Source organism: Schistocerca gregaria, chromosome 11 (genome assembly GCF_023897955.1).
Source record: "Schistocerca gregaria isolate iqSchGreg1 chromosome 11, iqSchGreg1.2, whole genome shotgun sequence".
NCBI lineage: Eukaryota > Metazoa > Arthropoda > Insecta > Orthoptera > Acrididae > Schistocerca > Schistocerca gregaria.
The window spans coordinates 63,382,832-63,408,762 of record NC_064930.1 but is presented as its reverse complement, the minus strand read 5'-3'; the positions used below and the strand labels follow the sequence as shown (position 1 = coordinate 63,408,762).

Genomic DNA, 25,931 nt, shown 5'->3' with positions numbered 1-25,931 from the left:
CGTGCTGCTCAAAACGTCGTCGAACTGTTCGTGTAGATGGTTGTTGTCTTGCAGACGTCCTCATCTGTTGACTCAGGGATCGAGACGTGGCTGCGCGATCCGTTACAACCGTGAGAATAAGATGCCTGTCATCTCGACTGCTAGTGATACGAGGCGGTTGGGATCCAGCACGGCGTTCCGTATTACCCTCCTGAACCCACTGATTCCGTATTCTGCTAACCGTCATTGGATCTCGACCAACGTGAGCAGCAATATCGCGATACGATAACCCACAATCGTGATAGGCTACAATCGGAACTATATCAAAGTCGGAAACGTGATGGTACGCATTTCTCCTCCTTACACAAGGCATCACAAGAACGTTTCACCAGGCAACGCCGATCAGCTGCTGTTTGTGTATGAGAAATCGGTTGGAAACTTTCCTCATGTCAGCACGTTGTAGGTGTCGCCACCGGCGCCAACCTTGTGTGAATGCTCTGAAAAGCCAATCGTTTCTTCTTCCTGTCAGTTAAATTTCGCGTCTGTAGCATGTCATCTTCGCGGTGTAGCAATTTTAATGGCGAGTAGTGTAACATATGGTATTATATTCTGGGAAGCCAAACACTAGGAAAGAAGATACTTGGTTGGTTGGTTTGGGGAAGGATACCAGACAGCATGGTCATCAGTTTCATTGGATTAGGGAAGGAAGTCGGCCGTGCCCTTTGAAAGGAACCATCCCGGCATTTGCCTGGAGTGATTTAGGGAAATCACGGAAAACCTAAATCAGGATGACCGGACGCGGGATTGAACCGTCGTCCTCCTGAATGCGAAAGAAGATACTTTTGGCCCAGAAATGTGTTATAAGAATAACGAGCGGCGTAGACTCTAGATGTAGTTGTAGAAACCTTTTCTGGAAACTAAAATTCTTACTATGACGTCCCGGTACATATCTTCTCTAATGAGTTTCATCATCAAAAATACTGAGTTTCGTAAAAGAAAAAGTGAATACCATGGATATGATACTAGGAGAAAGCACAATTTCCACAATGAATGTAAAAACCTGACTATGGTGCAAGAAGCTCGTGGGCTCGCGGTAGCATTCTCCCTTCCCAAGCACGGGGTCCCTGGTTCGATTTCCGATGGGGTCAGGGATTTTCACCTGCCTCAAGGCGACTGGGTTTTGTTGTGTCACCTTCATGATCATCATTCATCCCCATTATAGTCGGAGGAAGGCAATGGCATATCACCTCCACTAGGACCTTGCCTAGTAGAGCAGCGCGGGTCTCCCGCATCGTCCCCTACGCTCTGTCAGGGAGTATGGGACTTCATCATTATCATCATCATCATCATAATGCAAAAGGGTGAACAGTTCTCTGGTGCAAAAGTTTTTAATGTCTCTGAGCACTATGGGACTTAATATCTACGGTCATCAGTCCCCTAAAAAAATGGCTCTGAGCACTATGGGACTCTACTGCTGTGGTCATCAGTCCCCTAGAACTTAGAACTACTTAAACCTAACTAACTTAAGGACATCACACACATCCATGCCCGAGGCAGGATTCGAACCTGCGACCGTAGTAGTCGCACGGTTCCGGACTGCGCGCCTAGAACTGCGAGACCACCGCGGCCGGCATCAGTCCCCTAGAACTTAAACCTAACTAGCCTAAGGACAGCACACAACACCCAGTCATCACCAGGCAGAGAAAATCCCTGACCCCGCCGGGAATCGAACCCGGGGACCCGAGTGCAGGAATCGAGAATGCTACCGCATGACCAAAAGTTTTTAATGTTCTCCTTCCAGATATTAAAAACAAATTTGATAATCATTCCACTTGTAGGGAGCATCTAAAGCAATTTCTACTGGAAAGGTCATTTTACAGTTTAGAACAGGTTTATTTTAGCCACAATGAAAATACCACCTAGGTCTGTGGACAAGATATTTTATATACCATAGTTTAAGTTTGTGCAATGATGTAGGTACCATACCCATGTAACATTCATAGTCATTTTCACTTGTTTTTAATTTTTTTCACTTTCTATGTGTAATGTTTGATGTAATCTGTCACTCTTACCACATATGTGTATAGCAAACATGTAAAATTACTTCGCATGGGGCCCCCCGGCCAACAATACCATACGATCGTTACATTTTTACTTTTGTCTGATTGACTACTTTACTACTACCTTTGTATTGGTTGTTTACTGACACACTCTATATCCTTGTGAGTTTATCGCAGTTGGATCGATGGAGTAAGAAATAAGTAAAATAAAATGAAATAAATAAAATAAACCTGATGTTCTCCTTTCACATTCGTTGGCTTTGCCAACTCACAACGAAACTGTTGCATTCCCACCTAACCCAGACCTCTGGCTACACTGCAGATCAGTCTGTCACCACAACCACATTTTCTGTTGTCACATTCGTTGTCTTCGGCAACTCACAAACAAACTGTCACATTGCAAACTAACCTAAACCTCTCGCTACGATACAGATCAGTCCGTCACCACAACCATATTTTTCCTGGCAATCAAGCTGTGCGCCTGTGTCCTACCGTAACCACACCATCCCAGATCACGAGATATTCCGAAAATACAGCAGAAAACAGCTTTAACCTCACTTGTGAAAACTGCGACCTGTTCTTGGAGCAACAGCCAAATATTTCCAATAACGAAGAATAGAAAAGTCGGTGCTTCACTCCCAGCAGTTTAATCCTAGATTACTAAACCATACAAAAAATATGATTGCAGTTGGTGTCAATTTGTGGTTCCCGTCGATATTTTCAGCAGCACAATGGTGCATCAGGTGCAAAACAGAGCATTTTGTATTTATTTTGTATGTAGTATACCACTGGACATTTTATAATTTTAATTAACTAGAGCAAAACTATAAATTACGACTTCCTTTGAGTAAAATATGAGGTAATAAAATTTACGATCGTTTAGTAACAATGTCACAGTGTTTCCTCTCTTCCCCCTTTTAATGTTCCGGGATTAAGTTCTGTTGTTATGCCCAAGCCGGTGACGTATACTTCTCGCACACAAAGAGTAGCAATGTCATTGCTTCATTCCCATTGACGTACTTTTATCTCCATGTTCATTACCATCCATTCAGATGTTGTCTTACACCCCAGCCTGACCACATCTATGACTAAAAAGGTCAATACTTCTCACAACCAAAATTACTTATGAAGGCTTAGCTTTCTTTATTTCTATACTGTACATATACTAATTTGTCTCTCTGCGTGACGAATTAGTCACTTTGTAATGGTTTTGAACAGATCGGGTCTGCTGAATTTATTCTACATCACGTTGAGTTTCGCTTAGACTGTGTATAACAAAAGCACATCGCACAGGGCAATCTCGATTTGACAGTTTCCGAAGATATCGAGCCCTATATGGTGGATTTCGTATTTATACATGCATACTGCGCAAATATACAGTTTGGATGCTACAGCGCATTATGATACATCCAGAATATGTCCTTTTCTTCTCGGTTTGTTGTGCTACAGTGCCAGGAAGTCCGATACCGGTACACAAAAATTTCACCCAATTTACAAAGCAGAAATCCACCAAAACATGACATTTCGGCTTCACAGCGATTCAGCAGCTCGCCGTATTTTCGAAATCGCGTAAACTGTACAACGTTGTTTAGTAAAAGTGAAACTTAAGAGCGGCAGTTCACTTAGAAGTTAAGTGTGTTAGTGATGGCGGAAACTCTTGTAAACACTGAGTTATAATTCGCATATATTCCACAAATCTAAATCGCTACCGACAATAAGCAAAAATGCAAACGTTAAACAAATATCTGTCGCGAACTAACAACAGTTACATCGTCGTATTACGTAAGACGCTGTGTTATACGAAGAGACATTACCTCTGGTTTTATTAATAAATCCATTCTACAATTTGCAATAATTGTGTAGTGAAAATGTCTTAGTTTTTCAGCAGAATTTAAGTGTACTTGCAATAGCACGATAATCGGTTTATCAACTGATTACACGAAAACCTACTTTTCAAATATTCTTACTTACGTTCAAAGACTTTACCGTCGTCCTATTAAGTCTTCGAAATGCGAACATTTCGTGTAACGGAGTTTTCACAGTACTGCCATATCACCTAAAAATATTAAATAGCGGAATAGATACTCGATCCTAAAAACAAGGGCTACAAGATCAGAGATAATACATAAACACTCTTATTGTCAATAACTAGCAGAAACATAACAGGAAAGACTTTTTTCCCATGCATTGGTCGCTTTTATCTCTATGAATGGTGCTGGACATGTCAAGAAATTATGCATTTTCTGATATTTTTATTTCCTTTTGCAATTTGGTAAATAGCCATAGAGCCACTCATATTATAAATTGCAAGTAGTAATAAAAAATAACACGTTTTTAATATTCCTTCCGAAACAACTAAGTATGACAGATATACCAGATATACTATAATTTGAGCTGATGTCAGAAATTTAAATATAATATATATGGAATTGTTATGAAGGATACTTGGAAAGGCACAATATAGCAGGAGGCCAGCTTTTGTTACGTTTACCATAAACATTTTTCTATACATGCTGTGGTTTGTGCGTACAAGGAGAACATGGTTTAGACCTGCGTAGGAGGTATTGTCACAGTCACAGTAAGGAAAATTCAAGACTCGTACTCGATGAAGCTGGACTGGAAAATATCCATTATATTGTACATACATGACTTACAAACTATTGGGTATTTGTAGAAGCATAAAGTATTACTGTGTTCTATGAACTGTAAGACGCCCTTTTGTCGTCCAAAATCGTGGTATTATACATACAAGGTAACGATAATTGAACTATATGAAATAAAATCGTCATAACTCCTGAACGGTTGGCAGAGCATTTCAAACTGCACGGTTGACCACAGGGCATGATGGGTTCAAATGGTTCAAACGGCTCTGAGCACTATGGGACTTAACTTATGAGGTCATCAGTCTCCTAGAACTTAGACCTACTTAAACCTAACTAACCTAAGGACGTCACACACATCCATGCCTGAGACAGGGTTTGAACCTGTGACTGTAGCAGTCGCGCGGCTCCAGACTGTAGCGCCTAGAACCACTCGGCCACCCTGTCCGGTGCATGATGGGAATTAGTATGCACAAATATGAACATGTGCCCTCCTTTTTGTGGGGCAATATTAAAGACAAAGTGGACAGCAATAACCCCAAAACCGTTCCTGAGCTCAAAATGGCCATTCAGGAGGTAGTCGACAGCATTGATGTTCCAACACTTCAGCAGACATACGCCAATTCGCTATTTGTCAGTGCCACATCAACATCAATGATGGCAGGCATATCGAACATGTCATAATGCAAATCCGAATATTTGTAGCGTCGTTTACATGTTGAATAAAATGTGTGCAGGCTGTTGTTTGTAACTAAGTTACGTTTTTTTCCATTGTTGTTGTTGTTGTTGTTGTTGTTGTTGTTGTTGTCTTCAGTCCTGAGACTGGTTTGATGCGGCTCTCCATGCTACTCTATCCTGTGCTAGCTTCTTCATCTCCCAGTACTTACTGCAACCTACATCCTTCTGAATCTGCTTAGTGCATTCATCTCTTGGTCTCCCTCTGCGATTTTTACCCTCCACACTGCTCTCCAATACTAAACTGGTGATCCCTTCATGTCTCAGAACATATCCTACCAACATTCCATACAAATACTTTCAGAAACGACTTCCTGTCACTTAAATCTATACTCGATGTTAACAAAATATGTCTCTTCTTTAGAAACGCTCTCCTTGCCATTGCCAGTCTACATTTTATATCCTCTCTACTTCGACCATCATCAGTTATTTTGCTCCCCAAATAGCACAACTTCTTTACTACTTTAAGTGTCTCATTTCCTAATCTAATTCCCTCAGCATCACTTAACCTAATTCGACTGCATTTCATTATCCTCGTTTTGCTTTTGCTGATGTTCATCTTATATCCTCCTTTCAGGACACTATCCATTCCGTTTAACTGCTCTTCCAAGTCTTTTGCTGTCTCTGACAGGATTACAATGTCATCGGCAAACCTCAAAGTTTCTATTTCTTCTCTGTGGATTTTAATACCTACTCCGAATTTTTCTTTTGTTTCCTTTACTGCTTGCTCAGTGTAGAGATTGAATAACATCGGGGAGAGGCTACAACCCTGTCTCGCTCCCTTCCCAACCACTGCTTCCCTTTCATGTCCCTCGACTCTTATAACTGTCATCTGGTTTCTGTACAAATTGTAAATAGCCTTTCACTCCCTGTATTTTACCCCTGCCACCTTTAGAATTTGAAAGAGAGTATTCCAGTCAACATTGTCGCTTTTTTCCGTATCGTTCAATAATAGTCAATCTCTACATGACTTACAAAACATATGGTATTTGTATAAGATTAAAGTATTGCTTTATTTTATGGACTATATGATGCACTGTTTCCTTTTGGAAATTGCCTCCAAAATTCAGGTTCGTCTTATACTCGAAATTAACATAAAAATGTCCAGTATTTCAATTACAATTCCCTTCAGTCTTAAGAATGGCCATAAATTATATGCCGAGGAAATCCTACCTCTTTCTGGCAACATTGGATTCAAGTGGCAGCAGCAGTGCAACGATGCAAAGAATGTGAGTTGTGGAGACTCACAAGCGTGCTTAACTCCCTCCCACCCCGCCATCACAAACACACAACATTGTCCAGCCCATGATGCATCATCGCAGTCTGCGGCGCCAGTGAACTTTGAGTGAAAGTAAATTGTGATATCGGTAACACTACAATATTTTTGTTAGTAGCTAGTTTAGTAACGGAAAAAAGTAAAAGGTATTCGTATGATGCGGGCTATAAATTAGAAGTAACAGCATATGCAGAAGAACATGGAAACAGGACAGCTGAGCGGCAATTCGGCCCTCCATCGACAGAAAAAGCTTTCGTGATTGGTGGGCTAGTAAAGAAGAACTGAAAAAATTGGGAAGACTAAAGGTGCAAATAAGGGAGTGAATCCAATACGGCCAAAGCTAATAGATGAGATTTTTTAATAGCATTGGAATTAATACAAAAGTGATTCAAATACACGCTCGTAAGCTAGAGCTACAGTGGACATACTTTAATGGTAGTGTTGGTTGGTTCTACAGATTTATGAAGCGTCATGGACTTAGCATGCGAAACAAACCCAAAATATCTCGGAACATGCCACAAGGGTATGAAGAGTTTGTAGATGTACCACATTGAGTTTGAAGATGTACCACATTGCGCGCATTTCCATAGAATGGTCAAACCATGGCCCTGTTGAAATAACTAAGGTCGTTCTCGAATGGGATTTTCACTCTGCAGCGGAGTGTGCGCTGACATGAAACTTCCTAGAAGATTAAAAGTGTGTGCCCGACCGAGACTCGAACTCGGGACCTTTGCCATTCGCGGGCAAGTGCTCTACCAACTGAGCTACCCAAGCACGACTCATGCACCGCCCTCACAGCTTTACTTTCGCCAGTATCTCGTCTCCTATCTTCCAAACTTTACAGGCTGTGGCTAAGCCATGTATCCGCAATATCCTTTCTTTCAGGAGTGCTAGTTCTGCAAACTTTGCAGGAGAGCTTCTGTAAAGTTTGGAAGGTAGGAGACGAGGTACTGGCAGAAGCAAAGCTGTGAGGACCGGGCGTGAGTCGTGCTTGGGTAGGTCAGTTGGTAGAGCACTTGCCCGCAAAAGGCAAAGGTCCCGAGTTAGAGTCTCGGTGGGGCATACAGTTTTAATTTGCCAGGAAGTTTCATATTAGTTCACACTCCGCTGCAAAGTGAAAATCTCATTCTGGAACTATCCCCCAGGCTGTGGGTAAGCCATGTCTCCGCAATATCCTTTCTTTCAGGAGTGCTAGTTCTGCAAGGTTCGCAGGAGAGCTTCTGTAAAGTTAGGAAGGTAGGAGACGAGGTACTGGCAGAAGTAAAGCTGTGAGGACGGGGCTTGAGTCGTGCTCGGATGCTCAGATGGTAGAGCACTTGCCCGCGAAAGGCAAAGGTCCCGAGTTCGAGTCTCAGTCCGACACACAGTTTTAATCTGCCAGGGAGTTTCATGTCAGCGCACACTCCGCTGCAGAGTGAAAATCTCATTCTGGAAATAAGTAGCATCGTCCCATCAGTTACTATTATAATAATGAAGTGTACACAAAGTGAATACCAAAACCTGATGTCTGTTATAAAATTTCAGTTTATTATAATGTGCATACAAATTTTCAAAGATTATTCAGTTACGCTAGGGAGTTGAAATCCTACTGAGTTCTGTTCACGTGATCACTTTGCCACGGATTCTGTAAATGAATCTCGCACAGAAAATCCATCAGCATGTGCATAACCGCCACTCCTTGCTAGTGGTCCAAGGTTTTCAGTAGGCAGTGGTTCAGCTCTGTTTAATTCAAAACAAGGCTCGTTAAGTAAATTGTGTAAACAGCGAGGATCAATAATTAAATTATCAGTCGTTCTGGCTTCAGACTGATCGCCGAATAAAATATGCGAAACACTTGACTTATCAGAGCGAAGGCATTTTCAGGAGCTCTACGATCTTGTTAACGACAATGGTTAAAAATATCTTTTTTTTTTTTTTGGTCAGTACTAGCAAGCCGACGATAGACAGGTTTCATCATGTTTGGATGTAATCGAAATGCCTCGTCGCCTACAAAAACATATGGCAATACTATGTCCGAATCCGCCGTCTTAGGCGGAGGAAACATCTTACCACTTGAAAACAGTTTCCTGATATTGCTTTTATCAAAAATTCCACTGTCAATTTGATTTTATCCACACTGGATGAGAGGTCGTGGTTGTGAATGTCAATGTTAAAAAATATATCGGCTCAACCACTAGTTTATAGTGTAAAACAGTTGACGAGTTTCGGAAGTCAAGCTTCCATCGTCAGAATAATAAAAGTAAAAGAACCTGTTAAAACTCGCTAAAATGGAACATGCACCAGGCACAATAAAATTGATAATAAAATTAAAACGTCGTGGCTACTTCCTTTGATGCAGCCGTGTCTTCCAAGGTGCATCTCCACATAGTGGAGTCCCTATGAATGAAGAAGACAGAATGACTGAGCTGTATATTGTGAAACAAGTAGCCAGAGCTAACGGAAATCACCAAAATGTTGTCACTAAATTAATACGACAGAAACAGCGAGAAAATGCAAGGAAGAATACCGCAAATAATATTACGAGAGTCACAATACCATAATTCGGTGATATTTCACAAAACGTGGCTAACATTTTCAAACCTTTTAAAGTTGATACCGCTTTTCAGACCAATAATACGCTGCGATTTTAACTAAGAAATAATGTACAGCAGAATAAATATGAGAGAGCTGGGGTCTCTAAAATTCAGTGTAATACGTGCAAGGCAAGCTATGTAGGCCAAACTGGTAGGTCTTTTAAAGTACGTTACAAAGAACATAGCGATGCTTTCCGGCTTAATAATTTCGAACAGTCAGCTGTAGCCACGCATATTTGGGAAACGGACACCCCATGTTGGGAATAGATCAGGATCTCGTTATTTTACATAGACAGGACAAAGGCATAAAGCTGGATCTACTAGAACAGCTGGAAATTATGATCCATAGCGTGGATAATGAGAACGCACTGAATGAACAGCTTACTGGCGATACAAGTAACTTTTTCAAACATGTCACTAGTTTCTTTCAGTGATTACATTTTTAGCAACTGGCAGGATACCATCATTTCATGAGGTCCTTGGAACATGTATACGTTATCTGTATGGACATCTCTGTGACTTCCTTGTTTACTTGCGCGTGAGCTCACTCGCGTTTGAGTGTCGTGTTTGGCTACGTGGTGTGTGGTACCAACGAAGACGCACAGGCGGTTTACGACGACAGAGGAGAGAGCCATGTGGTTAGATGTTGAACACCATAGGCGACACCATTTTAGAGTTTTTATATTTTGACGACTACGTGGAGATGCACCTTGGAAGACACGGCTGCAACAAGGGAAGTAGCCACGATGTTTTAATTTTATTATCAATTTTATTGTGCCTGGTGCATGCTCCATTTTAGCGAGTTTTAACAGGTTCTTTTACTTTTATTATTCTGATGATGGAAGCTTGACTTCCGAAACGTGTCAATCTTAGTGTTTTACAATATAAACAAGTGCTTGAGCCGATATATTTTTTAACAATATTTTTTAACATTCCACTGTCACCTTCTTTCTCATATGACCCAGCATCAATGAAAAGGAATTTGTAGTTCTCGTTGGCGCGCCGCCAACATTGCGCAACATCACACTATTACAGCGCTCAATGTTTTCGAATCATAGGCGGCCGCTGCCGCGGCCGCATTCCAAAAAAAAAAAAACTCCCAACCTAACCTCAAGTGGGCTACGCTACAGATCAATTGGTCTTGTAGATCAATTTATTTATGAAAATACAAAGTACAATCACCAACAAATTTAACATACTCACATACGCCTTTACCCTTAATCCAAGTAAACACAGATTCATTTACAGACACTTTCCTCTTATTACGAGTATACAACACAAGTGCAGAGGGCGACATATATGCGGATTTACCGAAGTCTTTATTAGCAAATTCAGCCATATGATAAGTACGATAGGCAATTATGTCTCTGTCAACAAAACTTTCTAATCCTGGTACAGATGGAGTACCAGACCCACCTCGTACAATGGCTACTGTAAGCCACCCATTACCATGATCGAAAGTGTCGTTAATATCAACGCTAAAATTAAGTCTACATCCAACAAATACACAAGGTCCATCCAAAAGAGCAGTAGCGGCAACAGATTTAACTGGTATGCGGTTCTTCTTATCACCAAATGTTGTAGCGAACTCAATGTTGAGCCGATATATTTTTTAACAATATTTTTTAACATTCCACTGTCACCTTCTTTCTCATATGACCCAGCATCAATGAAAAGGAATTTGTAGTTCTCGTCAAACACAGCTACAGGGCAGGTAGAGAAAAAATGTTTGTTATTGTAATACAATGCGCCTGACAGTGCAGGGGAAAAAATTCGCACATTTTTTCCGTCGATGGCACCAACACAGTTCGGAAATTGCCATTTTTCTTTGAGAGGGTCCTGTAGACACCTTTCATGAGCCCATTTTCATTACCATTTCTCTTTCTTTTCCTTGTTTCTCTTTTCTCTTTACTCTCATAGTGGCGTGACTGAACGAATGTGGTTGTGTATCACGTGTGTGGCGTAGTCTGCTGCAGACAGTCTGTGATAGTCGTACAGATTCAGCAGGAGTGTAGAGAATAGCCAACTAGCGTAGCGGTCAAGTAGCCAAAGAGGTTTTCGCTATTTGTGAGAAATACACCTGCGTTAGGTTGGTGGTGGAAATGGCATCTTGGGTGCCCGGGCCACACGGAGCGTGGAAGAGGCTGGTAAGAAGGAAGTGGGAAGGCAGTCGGCCACCGGTACAGGAAGCGTCCACGGCTGTGCTCCAGTCGAAGAGCCCCCTCAGCATTCACTTGCTGAGTACGGGCTTGGCGACCCCGGGCTGCTGAGCTGGGGACTGGTGAGTGCCGCCAGTCTCCTGTCACCGTAGCCCCTGGACATGCTTCAGCGACCACCGTACGGTGCGGTGCAGCGTTGTGTGCTGCGGGGAATGGTAATCTTGGCTTGACCGCCTGGATTGCGAAGGAGGCCAACCTCTCTAAAAAACCCTCAATCTTTCGGTGTGCTCCGCGCCTAGAAGATGCATGGCTGTTGGGGTGGAACAGTCGCAAGCGGGCAACCTCTGGGGCACCTGCCGCACCCCAGTTGTATAAGGCTTACTCAGGCACGCGGGGCTCTGTCTGAGCAGACCTTTAGTTCCCTAGCTGCTCGTGGGACCGCAATGGACCCTTCGACCTCTACATTTCCCCCTACCAGTGGCTTGGGTGAGCCACTGGTAGGAAAACACACCCCATCGAAGAAGCAACTTCGTGCTGCGAGTCCTCCAGCGCCTGGTGTTGTTAGAGATTAATCAGACTGTCGTAACAGAGCACATGCTGATAATCAGAATGTGTTTGTGATTATTAAACAGAAGGAGGGTAGCTTTGAGAGGGTTTCTCCCTTTTACATCCACAAGGGTCTTGAGGGAATTGCAGGTACACTCAAATCTGTTAAGCGACAGCACAATGGTATTCTGTTAGTTGAGACATCTAGTTCCCGTCAAGTCACTTCTCTTAGGAATGCAACCTGTCTCGGAGAGTACGCTATCGAGACCGAGCTCCACTCCACGTTGAACTATAGTAAGGGTGTTGTGACATGTAGGGACTTGGTGGATATCCCCACCGACGAGTTAAAATCTGAGTGGGCTGACGAAGGTATTGTTGACGTGTAGCATATTATGAAACGACTCGATGGGGACCTCGTCAAATCCGACTCGTTTATTCTCATGTTCAGTTGCCCGAGACTCTCAGACCATGTTAAAGTGGGGTTCTTACGTTTGCCAGTACGGCCATATTTCCCCAACCCAATGCGCTGCTTTAAATGTCAGCGCTTTGGGCATACTATGTTGGGGTGCAATGGGATAGCCACTTGTGGTAAATGTGGTCAGCCTGCCCATGAAGGAGCCGATTGTTCATCGCCTGTGAAGTGCGTGAATTGCTCTGGGAGTCACCCTGTCTGGAGCCGGATCTGCCCCATCTATCTCGAAGAACAGAAGGTGCAGGAGATTAAAACATCTAAGTGCATCCCCTATGGTGAGGCCAAGAAGCTCTTTAAGGCCATGCAACCTCCTGTGTTTATGACATCTTTCACTTCCACTCTGAAAAAACCGGTACAAATGGCCACTGTTGCTGCGAAAACGGAGGTTGCAAGTGTTAGCACTAATACCTGCGCTTGCCAGTGCACTTGTGCTGCTGCGGTTGTTTTGCAACCTGTGGCTCTCCCCGCTACGTCGGACAAGGCCATGGTTGCTGACATTGGGGTACTTCCTGCCTCTTCCCATATGGCGCCTTCTGCCCAGGCGAGTAAAGCTCCACCTGTTGACAAGGCTCTCCATTCTAAGCCCCCCAAGACAAAGAAGCCGAAGGTGAAGGTTTTGCCACTGAGGAGACTAGTCAGGGTTGGTCCGATGACGACGCCATCGTACTGTCTGACATCTCCCGTGGGTCGTTATTGGAGCTGATGGACATTGATGTCGACGGGGGGCGTTCTTCTCGCCCCAGGAATAAATCTCCGGCCAGTACAGGCTCTCCTCCAAAGCACAGACGCAGGGTAAAAGTTCAGCCACCCTGATCACTGGCTCCCATATTACAGTGGAACCTGAATGGGTTCAGGACGCATGTGGCCGAATTACAACTCCTTGTACGAGAGAGCCCTTTGTGCTTATGTCTCCAAGAGTTACATTTTAGGGCCACTGATGCTCCTTCTTTATGGGGCTATACCATATATCGAAGAGATGATCTGACGGGGGAAAGGGCAAAGGGTGGTGTTGTGGTTTTTGTCCATGACATGCACCACTCATCTGAGCTCCCTCTCGTTACAGACTTGCAAGCAGTTGCAGTTGACCTTCTTGTGGGTCGGAGGCTCACAGTCTGTTCAGTTTATTTACCACCTCAGGATGCAATAGACTCTGAGGCTCTCACAGACCTTATCAGCCAACTCCCCTGCCAGTTTCTTCTTCTGGGGGATTTCAATGCTCATAATGTCTTATGGGGCTCTTCGACTACTTGCCCCAGGGGTCGCGTTCTGGAAAGCCTCATTATGTCTGAAGAACTGTGCATCCTCAACTCTGGTGCTCCCACTCATTTCTGTACTGCTTCCGAGTCGTCATCGCCTATTGACCTTTCCCTTTGCTCTCCAGCACTTGTGGATTCTGCTCTGTGGGAGGCTGCTGCTGACCTCCATTCTAGTGACCACTTCCCCCTTTGGATTCGCCTCCTGGATGTGGCTGTGGCATTACCAGTGCCGCCCCGGTGGCACCTTTGCAGAGCTGACTGGACACTTTTCAGCCAACTGGCTGTTTTGGAACACCGTGCCAGCGTCCACGAACGGGTAGACCATGTTACAGCCGTGATCTCCCATGCTGCTGAATTGTCAATCCCACGGTCATCCGGTCATCCCAAGAGGCGTCCTGTCCCTTGGTGGACCACTGAGTGCCACTCAGCCATCCGCACCCACCGTGCAGCTCTGCGCCGCTTTAAGTGCAGTCCCTCAGCTGACAATCTTGCGGCCTTTTGGGTGGCAAGGGCCAAAGCGCGGCGAGTGATTAAAGAGAGCAAACGACGGTCATGGCAATCGTTCTTGAACTCCATCTCCCGCTCCACTAGTTCTACAAAAGTATGGGAAGCCATCAGGAGGATTTCTGGGAAACACAGCCAGCTACCTGTCACGGCTTTGCTGCATCAGGGATGTCTCCTCACGGCGCCGAGAAACATTGCCCAGACACTGGCCATACAGTTTGCGGAATCTACTGCCACTATTAACTGTGATCCAGATTTCTGCCGCTGCCGCACTGCCATCGAGAGGGGTCACTTGGACTTCCGGTCTCCAAATTCTGAACCCTACAACTGCCCCTTCACAATGTGGGAACTGGATTCTGCGCTGTCTGTGGCTCATGATACTGCGACTGGTCATGATCAGATCCAATACAGCATGCTGCAGCACTTGTTGCTGCCTTCCAAGGAAGTTCTCATGAATTGCTTTAATATGATGTGGTTATCCTGCACATACCCTGACTCATGGAGGGAGGCGATTTTGATTCCCCTCCTCAAACCGGGGAAAGACTGAACGCATCCCAGTAGTTATCGAAGTATTGCCTTGATGAGCTGTGTCAGGAAGACGTTGGAACGCATGGTCAACCATCGCTTGGTTTGTCTACTCGAGACTAGGCAGCTCCTTAGCCCCTCACAGTGTGGCTTTTGGAGATGTCGTTCAACTATAGACAACTTGACCCTGCTTGAGGCGGCCATCCAGCAGGCCTTCCTACGTAACCAGCATTGCCTAGGTGTATTATTTGATATTAATAAGGCATATGACACTACTTGGCGCCGCCTTATCCTCAATCAAATCCATGAGTGGGGCTTTTGTGGCCGTCTCCCCATCTTAATTTGGTCCTTCCTTTCCCACCGCCTCTTTAGATATCGGGTTGGTAATGTGCTATCTGATTTGTACGTGCAGGAGGATGGTGTTCCTCAGGAAAGCATTTTAAGTGTCACCCTCTTTGCCATCGCCATTAACAGTATCACGTCCACTATCTGGAGTCCTGCCCAATGCTCCTTGTTTGTGGACGATTTTGCTGTTTTCTGTTCTTCCTCCAGTCTTGTCACTGCTAGTCGGCAGTTGCAGCTTACGATAAAGGGCTTACAGGCATGGACTGTGAAGACCGGTTTTACCTTTTCTGCAGACAAATGTGTGTGTGTTCATTTTAATCATTCTCGACGTCTTTTTACCTCCCCTGAATTGCGTCTGAGGGACACTGTTCTTCCTTTTAGAGACACTGTGAGGTTCTTGGGCCTCACTTTTGATTCCAAGTTGTCGTGGTTGCCTCACCTTAAAGACCTCAAGGTGCGGGCCCTGAAGGCACTGAATATTTTGAAGTGTCTGAGCCATCGGTCCTGGGGAGCAGATCGGGCGCGTCTGCTGCAGTTTTATAGGGCTTTCGTCCGATCGCGTCTTGAGTATGCTTGCACCGTGTATGGGTCAGTGAGGCCCTCATATCTGAAGATCCTTGACGCAGTACACCATGAGGGTCTCAGGCTGGCCACTGGTGCCTTCCGTACCAGTCCCATCCCCAGCCTGTGTGCTGAGGCAGGGGAACCGCCGCTCGCCATCCGGCGGAAACTCCTCATGGTGCGACGGGTGTGTCATTTCCTTGCCTGTCCTACCTCCCCTGCGTACCCTACCGTTGTCCGACCGCCTATGGAGCATCTCTTTTCCAGTCGTCCCAGGGCAACGAGACCATTTGGGATTCGTGCCAAGCATTTGCTTGAGTCCCTTGGTGTGGAGCGTGTGGCCCCCCAACGACAAGGTTTTACCCGCCTTCCTCCCTGGTTGCTCCAGAGGCCCAGCATCCTTCTAGACTTGTCGGTGTACCGGAGGAGCTGCACCCCTGCATTTGTTTTTACCTCTTTATTTTCCGATATTTTACACCAGCATCCCGACCATCTTCCCATATTTACGGATGGCTCTAAACAGGGGGACCCTGTTCGTTGTGCTGTTGTTTTCCCTTATCGAGTTGTCAAGTTACATCTTCCTGCGGCGTTTACCATCTTTGATGCCGAATTTTTTGCGATCTTGCGAGCATTGGAGGAGATGAGATGTGTTCCTAGTCTTAAGTTTCTCATCTGTTCTGACTCCCTGAGTGCCCTTCAGACCATGCAACACTTGTACCCAGCGGATACCGTCGTCCAGAACATCCATGATGCCCTACTCCACCTGCAACCGCAGGGGAAGGAGGTTTCTTTCTGCTGCGTGCCGGGGCACATAGGTATTAGGGGAAACGAACTGGCGGATGTGGCTGCCAAAGATGCATGTTCCCTCCCTCACATTGTTGAATGTGCCGTCCCCCTCCATGCTGTAACCTCCCTTTTGCGTTATCGTGTTATGCGTCAATGGGAAGAGGAGTGGCTGGCAGTTTCTGACAATAAGCTGCGTCTGGTCAAGGCCACCACGCGGCCATGGCGTACGTCCTACCAGTCATACAGGCGGGATGAGGTTCTTCTCACTCGCCTCCCCATTGGACACAGTCCCTTAACGCATGGTTTTTTACTCCGGCGGGAGGACCCCCCAATCTGCAGTGCTTGGGGCGTCCAGATTACTGTCCGCCACATTTTACTTGACTGTCTTTTATTCTCTGACCAGAGGGCGGTGGTTTCTTTGCCACCGGATTTGCCCTCTATTTAGCAAGACGATGCAACGACTGTGGTTAAGGTCTTACGGTTTTGTGTGCTGTCCAATCTGTTGCCTCGGATTTTAGGGAGAGGGTTTTAATGTGCTGCTGGGTGACTGGCTCACCCAGGTTTTAGGTAAGAGGTCCGCCAGTCACGATTACCTCCTTGTTTCCCTTCGGTTTCTGTTCTCTTTTCCTTGTGCTTCCTTTCCTTTTTTAGTGTGTTCCTTCTCCTCTTGTTTTGCCTGTGTATGTGAGGATTTCGAACTGCGTCAGATCTGTGTCTTTTAGCCATTCTCCTTGTTCGCTGTTCGTCTTCGTCCCTTCACCGCATGTGTTCCTGTTTTTATGCGTTTGGGCGCTGATGACCACGCTGTTTGGCGCCCGTAAACCTGAAACACACACACACACACACTCCAGTGGAAGAAGGGTGAGTTAGACTGACTGCGTGGTGTGCTGTTACTTGGCGAGGGGAGAGCTGTTAGCTTTTGGTCTCTCTTTTCATATCTGGAAGATTGCTTTGCCTTGTCGCAGCGAGGAATGCGAAACTTTGGCAGACTTTTCTTTTAGAAAATTTCTGTAGCAGACTTGGATCCGCTGGAAGAGCGCCACACGAAGGTGTCGATAAGAAGTGAGCACTCGCTTCTGTATGAATGTCTGTTTGCCTTCAGCTTTGTCTGTATAAGCTTTCATCTTTCTAAATATTTATAGCTTTGCCTTCTAGTAAATTATCCTTACCTTATGTGTCTTTCGTCTGTGGGGAGCCAACCATTTGGTAGAACATTATAGTTGTTGGGCTACCGGCATCACTAACTGTCCGATTGCATGTTTGTTTTAGATAATGTTAACATGATTGTCTGATGTGATATTGTTGGAATTTGGGCTCTATACCTAGAAATTGTGTCTCCACAAACCACGTGTTATCAGGAATCGTGTACATGCCTAACATCGTTATCCAAGGAATAAATGATTTTATCTACAATTTTCTCTCGTGTTTCGAGATTACGCTTTTGCACCTAAGCCACTCACCTTGTAGCTTTCCCGTTAGCACATCCAATGTGTTTCCTTATGCACAGGTCCAATGATTAGTCTCCCCTTGTATTTTATAACAAATGATTTAGATTAAGTCTTATTTTCAGGTGTGTTGCTGGGAGCTGATCTTATGCAGTGTTCATGCATTTTCTATTTCATTTTAAATGTTTGACTGTCGTGAACAGTGCACAGGCAATACTATTAATTGCATCATACCCGCAATCAGCGACCTCACAACATATGCAATTTTGTGAGTTTTTGGTCTGTGATCAAATTAATTTATTTTCCAACTCGACCAAACCTTCGATTAGTTGTATGGTTAGAGTCGGTTGCGACCCTAATCTTCTCAAGTTAACTTCACAAGCAATAAGTATTTACATTCCCAATAATAACGTAATAACCCGTAGTAACAGGTTAGTTACATCTTTAAATTCCTTACATTTTGATTTCAGCTGGTCAGATGACATCAGTGGCAAAAGGATTGGCAGTAACTTCTTTCGCAGAAGTGATAGCACAACTTATATGATTTTACCAATGTAAGAAGGAGATTTCTGAATGCAAATGTCAGTGATATTAATGTTTCCCCTGTTGCCATAACCCTAAAAACAAAATAAAAATAAGATAGGTGCAACTTTAAAAAATACTATTATTTTTACATATAACGAATATAAATGTACATAATTATTTGACTGTATTGTGTTTTGTAGTTAAAGATTGCAAAAAAAGATGGAGGAATATAAAAGACACACATCAAAAAAGGCAGAGAAAAGGAAAAAGTACTGGAAGTTCTGATTCCAGTGAAGGAAATAAATGGCCACTGGCCATTTTTAAACAAAATGGATCACAAGCGAGTGTCAGTTGCATACAATTTTCCTGTTTACGTTATTTTTTATTCTGTTTCATTTTATTATTGACACTGAATTATCTGTAATTTTTGTAATATATTTCACAGAAGTACATCCAACGTTGAGGCAGATGAAGTGCAAATCCTACACCTGAGTAACAGAGAGGTGTGCCAGACATTGCCAACTTAGTCAGAAAAAGATTTTTTTTTGGACGACGTGGAAGACATCGTGCCGTTCATACCACCCACGAAAAGGGCAAGACAAAATCAAAAAATCATGGAGTTGTTGAATTCTGGGCGGGCAGATAGAGAATCCTCAATGAAAAGACTGGCTGAAGAAAAGCGTGGTGATGACATCGATTTATTTTGAAAAAGTATCGACCGTGGCGTAAAAAAATTTGAATCACAATGAATCAATGAAGCCAAATTGATATCCTTGTAGATGCTTATTGATTTGGAGAATCTCAGTTCATTTGAGTACTACTCTTCCAAGAGTCTTTCATCTCTAAGTACTTTCTCATACTCAACAACTCCAACAACATCAAGTGTGGATAACACTGCTATCACACCATCTGACAACACAGAAACCAAAACGCCAGCTTACGAACCCATTTAATGTTGAGATAAGTGTTAAATGGTTCAAATGGCTCTGAGCACTATGGGACAACTTCTGAGGTCATCAGTCCCCTAGAACTAGAACTACTTAAACCTAACTAACCTAAAGACATCACACACATCCATGCCCGAGGTAGGATTCGAACCTGCGACTGTAGTGTAGCGCGGTTCGAGGCTGTAGTGCCTAGAACCACTCGGCCACCAAAGCCAGCAATAAGCGTTAATTTCATATTTTTGTATTGTGCTATTTTCATTTTTTACTCTGTGTGCATTATTAATAAAGCAATAACACATTAACAAATTTTATTGTACATGTTGTTGTTGTTGTTGTGATCTTCAGTCCTGACACTGGTTTGATGCAGTTCTCCACGCTACTCTATCCTGTGCAAGCTTCTTCATCTCCCAGTATTTACTGCAAGCTACATCCTTCTAAATCTGCTTAGTGTACACATCTCTTGGTCTCCTTCTACGATTTTCACCCTCCACGCTGCCCTCCAATACTAAATTGGTAATCCCTTCATGCCTCAGAACATGTCCTACCAACCGACTCCTTCTTCTGGTCAAGTTGTGCCACAGACTCCTCTTCTCCCCAATTCTATTCTATACCTCCTCATTAGTTATGTGATCTACCCATCTAATCTTCAGCATTCTTCTGTAGCACCACAGTTTGAAAGTTTCTATTCTCTTCTTGTCCAAACTATTTATCATCCATGTTCCACTTCCATACATGGCTACACTTCATACAAATACTTTCAGAAATGATTTCCTGACACTTAAATCTATACTCGATGATAACAAATTTCTCTCCTTCAGAAACGATTTACTTGCCATTGCCAATCTACATTTTATATCCTCTCTACTTCAACCATCATCAGTTATTTTACTTCCTAAATAGCAAAACTCCTTTACTACTTTAAGTGTCTCATTTCCTAATCTAATTCCCTCAGCTTCACCCGATTTAATTTGACTACATTCCATTATCCTCGTTTTGCTTTTGTTGATGTTCATCTTATACCCTCCTTTCAAGGCACTGTCCTTTCCGTTCAACTGCTCTTCCAAGTCATTTGTTATCTCTGACAGAATTACAATCTCATCGGCAAACCTCAAACTTTTTATTTCTTCTCCATGGATTTTAATACCTACTCCGAATTTTTCTTTTGTTTCCTTGACTGCTTGCTCAATATACAGATTGAATAACATCAGGGAGAGGCTACAACCATGTCTCACTCCCTTCCCAACCACTGCTTCCCATTCATGTCCCTCAACTCATAACTGCCATCTGGTTTCTGTACAAATTGTAAATAGCCTTACACTCCCTGTATTTTACCCCTGCCACCTTCTGAATTTGAAAGAGAGTATTCCAGACAACATTGTCAAAAGCTTTCTCTAAGTCAACAAATGCTACAATCGTAATTAATCGTTCGTAATCGATGTTTAACTGATTAAGGATGAAATACTAAAGTCCGTATTACACGATGTGCCTAAACCATACACCTATACACCAACGCCCATAACGTGAATGCCTGCAACTACAGACTTGCTCACTTCCGACCTATTACACCATCCGTGCAGGGTATACCTAGCGTGCATGCGCAACAGCACATTGTACGCGCAAAAAGAAAGGAGATCTCTGATGTCCTGATGCCTTGTAAAGCCGTTCGTCCTACCACGCGCAACTCAAGGGCGACTGTATGATATACTGAGGCGTCATATGTTCAAATTATTTGTGAACTCAAGGTTCCTATTTATAAAGAAATTGTTTTCTACCATTATGTATTAACTAATAGTTTTTCTCTAATGTAGATTAGTACCGTTCTGAATTACAAACGACACTTGATTATACAGGTATATGTCTATCGAAATTTGCAATTATACATCATATTGCACATGGAGGATCCACTTGTTTTTGCAGCTATTGCCCTGGCAGTGACAGTAAATCTTCAGATTAGGGCAGATTGGCGACGAAAACGAGAAGTCAGACTCTGTTGGGTTCGACCCTGACTGACAAGAAGGGTTGAAGGCAGCGAAATATATTCACTATTAATGAAAGAGCTGAGGCCCGAAGATTCGCAACAATTTCGGAACTTCGTTAGGATGGACATGGCCTATTTCGAGAAGCTGTTATCTCACCTTATAGAGAGTAAGATTTACATGGTTATGTTTTGTTATCATACCAGCCTAGATCGCTAATAAAATATCGATGACCGCCCTGTTATGTTGTTGGCTGGTTGTAACATTACGTTTCCTGGCGAAAGGGGTATCTTTTAACAGTCTGGCTTTTAGCCACAGAATAGGACAGCCCACCATTTCAAAAGTTGTTGTGGATGTATGCACTGCAATTTGCAACACATTAAATGACCAATACTTGGGTGACCGTATGTTATTTTTCCAAGTTTGGACTATACTCAGTATTTTCCAGACCTCGTCTGTCGCACTGGGCCAAACTGCAGGGACTCTCTCCCTTTCACTGCCAGTTTCTCTTTTCTGGCATGTTGAAACCAAGCAAGAGGTGCAGTTAAATCAAACCTGAACTTTCGTAAACTAAGACATTACGATACAAATCGAACATCACCGTATAACGTTATGTGGGAATTCCTCAGAAAGAAGCAATTTCCAACTACCTTATTATGATACAGTGGGCCATACATACACCTTTCCTCGCTGTATGCCTGATTTCAGACGCTTAATTTCTCTCTGCTCCATTTCATTTCTAGAATTCGAAGCTATCAAAAGAAAAAATCTTTTCACAAACAGCTACTGTATGAGAGCCTACTGCAAAAAAAGTTTCTTTTCTCCATTTGTGAAACCTGTTTACTGAAAAAATGTAGATCATCCCCAAGGCGAAAAATCCCCAACACGAACTCCCGAAATTAGCCACTAGACGCTTAACAATAACCAAACAATAAGCAGAAAGCACTGTGGTACACCCTTCTGCGCATGCGCGAATTATCGCTGCTTACTACGCATGCGCGGATTGACGCCAGTTTAGAACTACTCTCTATTCCTGCATGCAGATAATGTGTCTGCTAATTTTCGTAGTTTCACCCGTTCTACCGCTAGATGGCTGTCGCGATAGACCAGTACCGTTCGCGGCGGTTCGTCTTGTAATATCGGCTGAATGATAAAACCAATACAGTCACATCCACAACAAATTCCCTACCTGCTGGTCGTAATTTCACGTATCTGAGGAATCGTAACACTGTGCTTGATATTTGAGTGAAAGATTCTGCAAAGCGCCGAGCGATACAGTCAAATATTATGGCTGCACGTAATTATTACTTGGGAGTTTCATGTCAATAAATTGATATAATTTTAAATCTCAAATGCACGACTTGGCACGAGAGGGTGTTTCATTGCACAATATCAATCACTTCCTAACCGAGGATTGAGAAGAAAACTTTCCCAGGTGTTGGGGGGATTTAAATTATATGCTTCGAACCTATCACTGAAGTTCCATAAACCACTGGATACTATGAATGAAAATTGTCTATCAGTTTTCGGTGCCTAAATCAATGTCTAAGTAATGTTTAGTTCAATTATCTAGTTAAAAGTCCTGCGTTCGAATTCTAATGCCGTGATATTTAAAGCCAGAAGATCGTATTACTGCGTCACAATAGATCGCAATTATTCAATCTCAAAAACAATCTAAGCGCGCCTACATGTACGAGCATTCAAATACATGACCTGCTTCGGCTAACTCTCGTAACGTAGTGACAATGCATTAAACTAAAGTGAGTCATTACTCACGATTCACAAAGACTACTCACACGGAATATTCTTTGGGATTAATGGTTCTACTTTGCGAATGTTAATTTATGCTAATTTTTCAATTTATTATGATTTTGATATTAATTTCAGTGAAATTTAATCTTTCTTTCATAGATTGCTAAATTGTCAAGTCCTAGATTCCTGATTTAATTGTTATTGTCCTAATAATAGTGATAAATGGAACTTTGTTCGCTTATTCATTTTTCTGGGAATTTGGGACTTGGCGGGATCTTTGGCGTATTGGGAGATAATTTTTCATTTTTATTCGTCGTCCGAGGAAGTGGCCATACATCCTCCGAACGGCGGTCTGCTGCCGTACCAGCATCTCCAGTCGTACTTTGTTCACGAAGACGTCCAATAGCAGCGTACACTGTCAAATGTTTGGCGAACATAATAAAGTCTGACGTATTGTTTGATCGTATACAGGGATCTTCAAAGTTAACGCACTGCATACGATCCAAGGGGTCGCAAATACTATGTGACTCGATTTCAGGTAGTCACGAACTGTAGACGGTGACAAGAGACGAGGTTACAATGACCCAAGGTCCGTAAAAAAAGATAAGGTTGAGCAGTAAGCGTTCTGTCCTCCCATTGGCTGAGGCTGCCCCTGGAACAGTGCTACAAGATGCAGCCCGCGCATGTAAGATATGTATTTGTGAAATGTTTCAGTTTCTACAGAAATAGTAAAAGGTAAATTGTTATTCTGCTATTTCTAGAAAGTTACTGCTATATTCTCTAACTTGTCCAGCTTTTAAACAGACACTGCTGAGTGCTGACTTTAATAAAATCAAGCGTCTCTAGATCAAACTATACAAAAATAAGTGCAATGTACAGTCTGTTTTGCAGTTCTCTTCGAAGTAACCGTTCGAAATGAGCATTCAATTTCCTAACTTTGGCTCTGGGAAAAGTGTTAACTTGTAGACAAGCTCTATGCAACGCTCATCTACATTCTGTTTACACCATGTCTACAAAAACACTGTCATTTTCACTCAAGAAATCATGCAATTGGCTTATTTGTAGGAAGCATTTGAAAAACCTACCTCAACTGCCAAACACACACACACACACACACACACACACACACACATTCTTAATTTTCTCACACCTCAAACCTTTGGCTTATATTTTTATCAAGGTGGCTGTTTAATGTTTGCCCTAGTTGTTAAAATTCACTTATATAAAAGGGGATTGAATCAAAACAAGTGCTGCAAAATACGATTTACAGAAAATAGTGGTAAACCCCCACGAGAAACCACGCCCAGCCATCCTCTCGATGTCTCCTCAGGCACTGTCAGTAACTCTGCAGTGGGGGTGGCCAGTGATCTGTAATGCTGTCTGCATCGATAAGCTACATATCCAGCAAGATATTTAAATCTTTCAGTGCTATAATCAGAAGCCAGTGACATTGGAGGCACATCGGATTCTCCTACTCCAAAATCTAAATCCTCTATGTCCTTCTCCTTGCCAACGCCTCAGACTTATCAGGCAGGATATTGCCAAAAACAGTTGCAGTCACGAATCTTCCTTCTTCATCTGGCTCAACAGATGATGCATTTGAAAGTGGAATATCATGAGCATTTGCTCCCAACAACAACAGTCTTATCTGGCTCTTTACTTCGACTGGCGATGGATGATTATAAAAACGTCTAAGGCCTCTTATAAGAAAAAAATAAGTTCTCCAAGCAGTCTTGATTTAATCTTGCTGTAAGAATATATTCAATATTACAAACAGCTAAGTCACTGAACAGACCCAAAAGTGACCAAACAGTTTTCAAAAATCCATTCTAGAAGGTTAGGAGACGCTTTGAGTTGCCAACACGCATCTTCTCACAGCACTTCAAAAATTTACGTAGGCAATGTTCTTGGGCTTGAAAATTTACACCAAATCCACAAGCTAGTGATTTATTACTTTCTTTTGTCCTTGAATTAAGTTCATCAAAAGTCTCATCCACCATCTGTATGAAATCACTGGCGTGTCCTTCTTCAGGCATCGCCTGTGCAGTTGTATTTGATAGCAGCTGAGCGTACTCGCTGAGATTACTTAGGACATATTTTCAACTCGCCACTGTACAAAACTAACAGTTTCTCGAACACAGTTTTTGTCACAGCCTTGTTTTCCAACATTATTCCTTGATCCAGCAAGTGGTTCCTTAAGAGTTTCAGCAAATGGGGAACGTCAGCAAACACCCACACACGTCTCAGAGAATCACACGGGTGAGGAAAACAAGTATTTTCATGAGTAATGCCAAGCTCCTTCCAGACGGAAATATTCTTTGCACCCATGTCTGCTACTGCATCCACAACATTGTAGCAAATGCTGGCCACGGAAATAATTACTTCGTTCAAGAGTGCTGCCGTCATCTGAATGTCAAAATTGAAATACATAGGCTGCTTCCACGTTGCAAACAAGCCTCGGACCATGACAACAAGGACATTACTGTGAGGTCCAAGAATCCTGTCATCTTGCTGACCGTAACAAATTCTACTATCAATGTTCATTTCATCAAATGACAAAACACAAATACGTTCCCAGTCAGTCAGTGTTGCAGCCTGCATTTTCATCATCACTAAAACATCCTTCAAAATTCCTGGTTGGCAACTGAAACTGCGGTTAATCCAAGAATGCAAGGTTGACACTGCAGGTAGAGGATATTCGAGTTTTTCTCTGAGGAATTTGTAACTCTTCTGCGATAGAGCACGTAAAGTAATAGACTTACAAATGTCCTCTTTGCCCGATCGAACACGTTTTGAACCATGCAACAAACTTCTAATTTGGTTGGGTGAAAATATTTAGCCCAGTATTCGATTAGTTTCACGAGGCACAAGTTCCTTTTTATTAAATTCTTCTTCGTGCAGACGTCGTT

At 43.1% G+C, this 25,931-nt stretch overlaps 1 protein-coding gene across 1 annotated transcript in view; it reads right to left on the bottom strand.

The window, feature by feature from the left end:
• Nucleotides 1–25,058, bottom strand: part of LOC126295024 (serine hydroxymethyltransferase, mitochondrial-like) — a 156,940-nt gene extending 131,882 nt beyond the window's left edge. The window contains exon 1 of the mRNA XM_049987275.1: nt 24,948–25,058. Within this exon, the coding sequence (XP_049843232.1) occupies nt 24,948–25,058 (111 nt within the window). The remainder of the gene's footprint in view (nt 1–24,947) is intronic.
• Between the last annotated feature and the right edge of the window lie 873 nt (nt 25,059–25,931).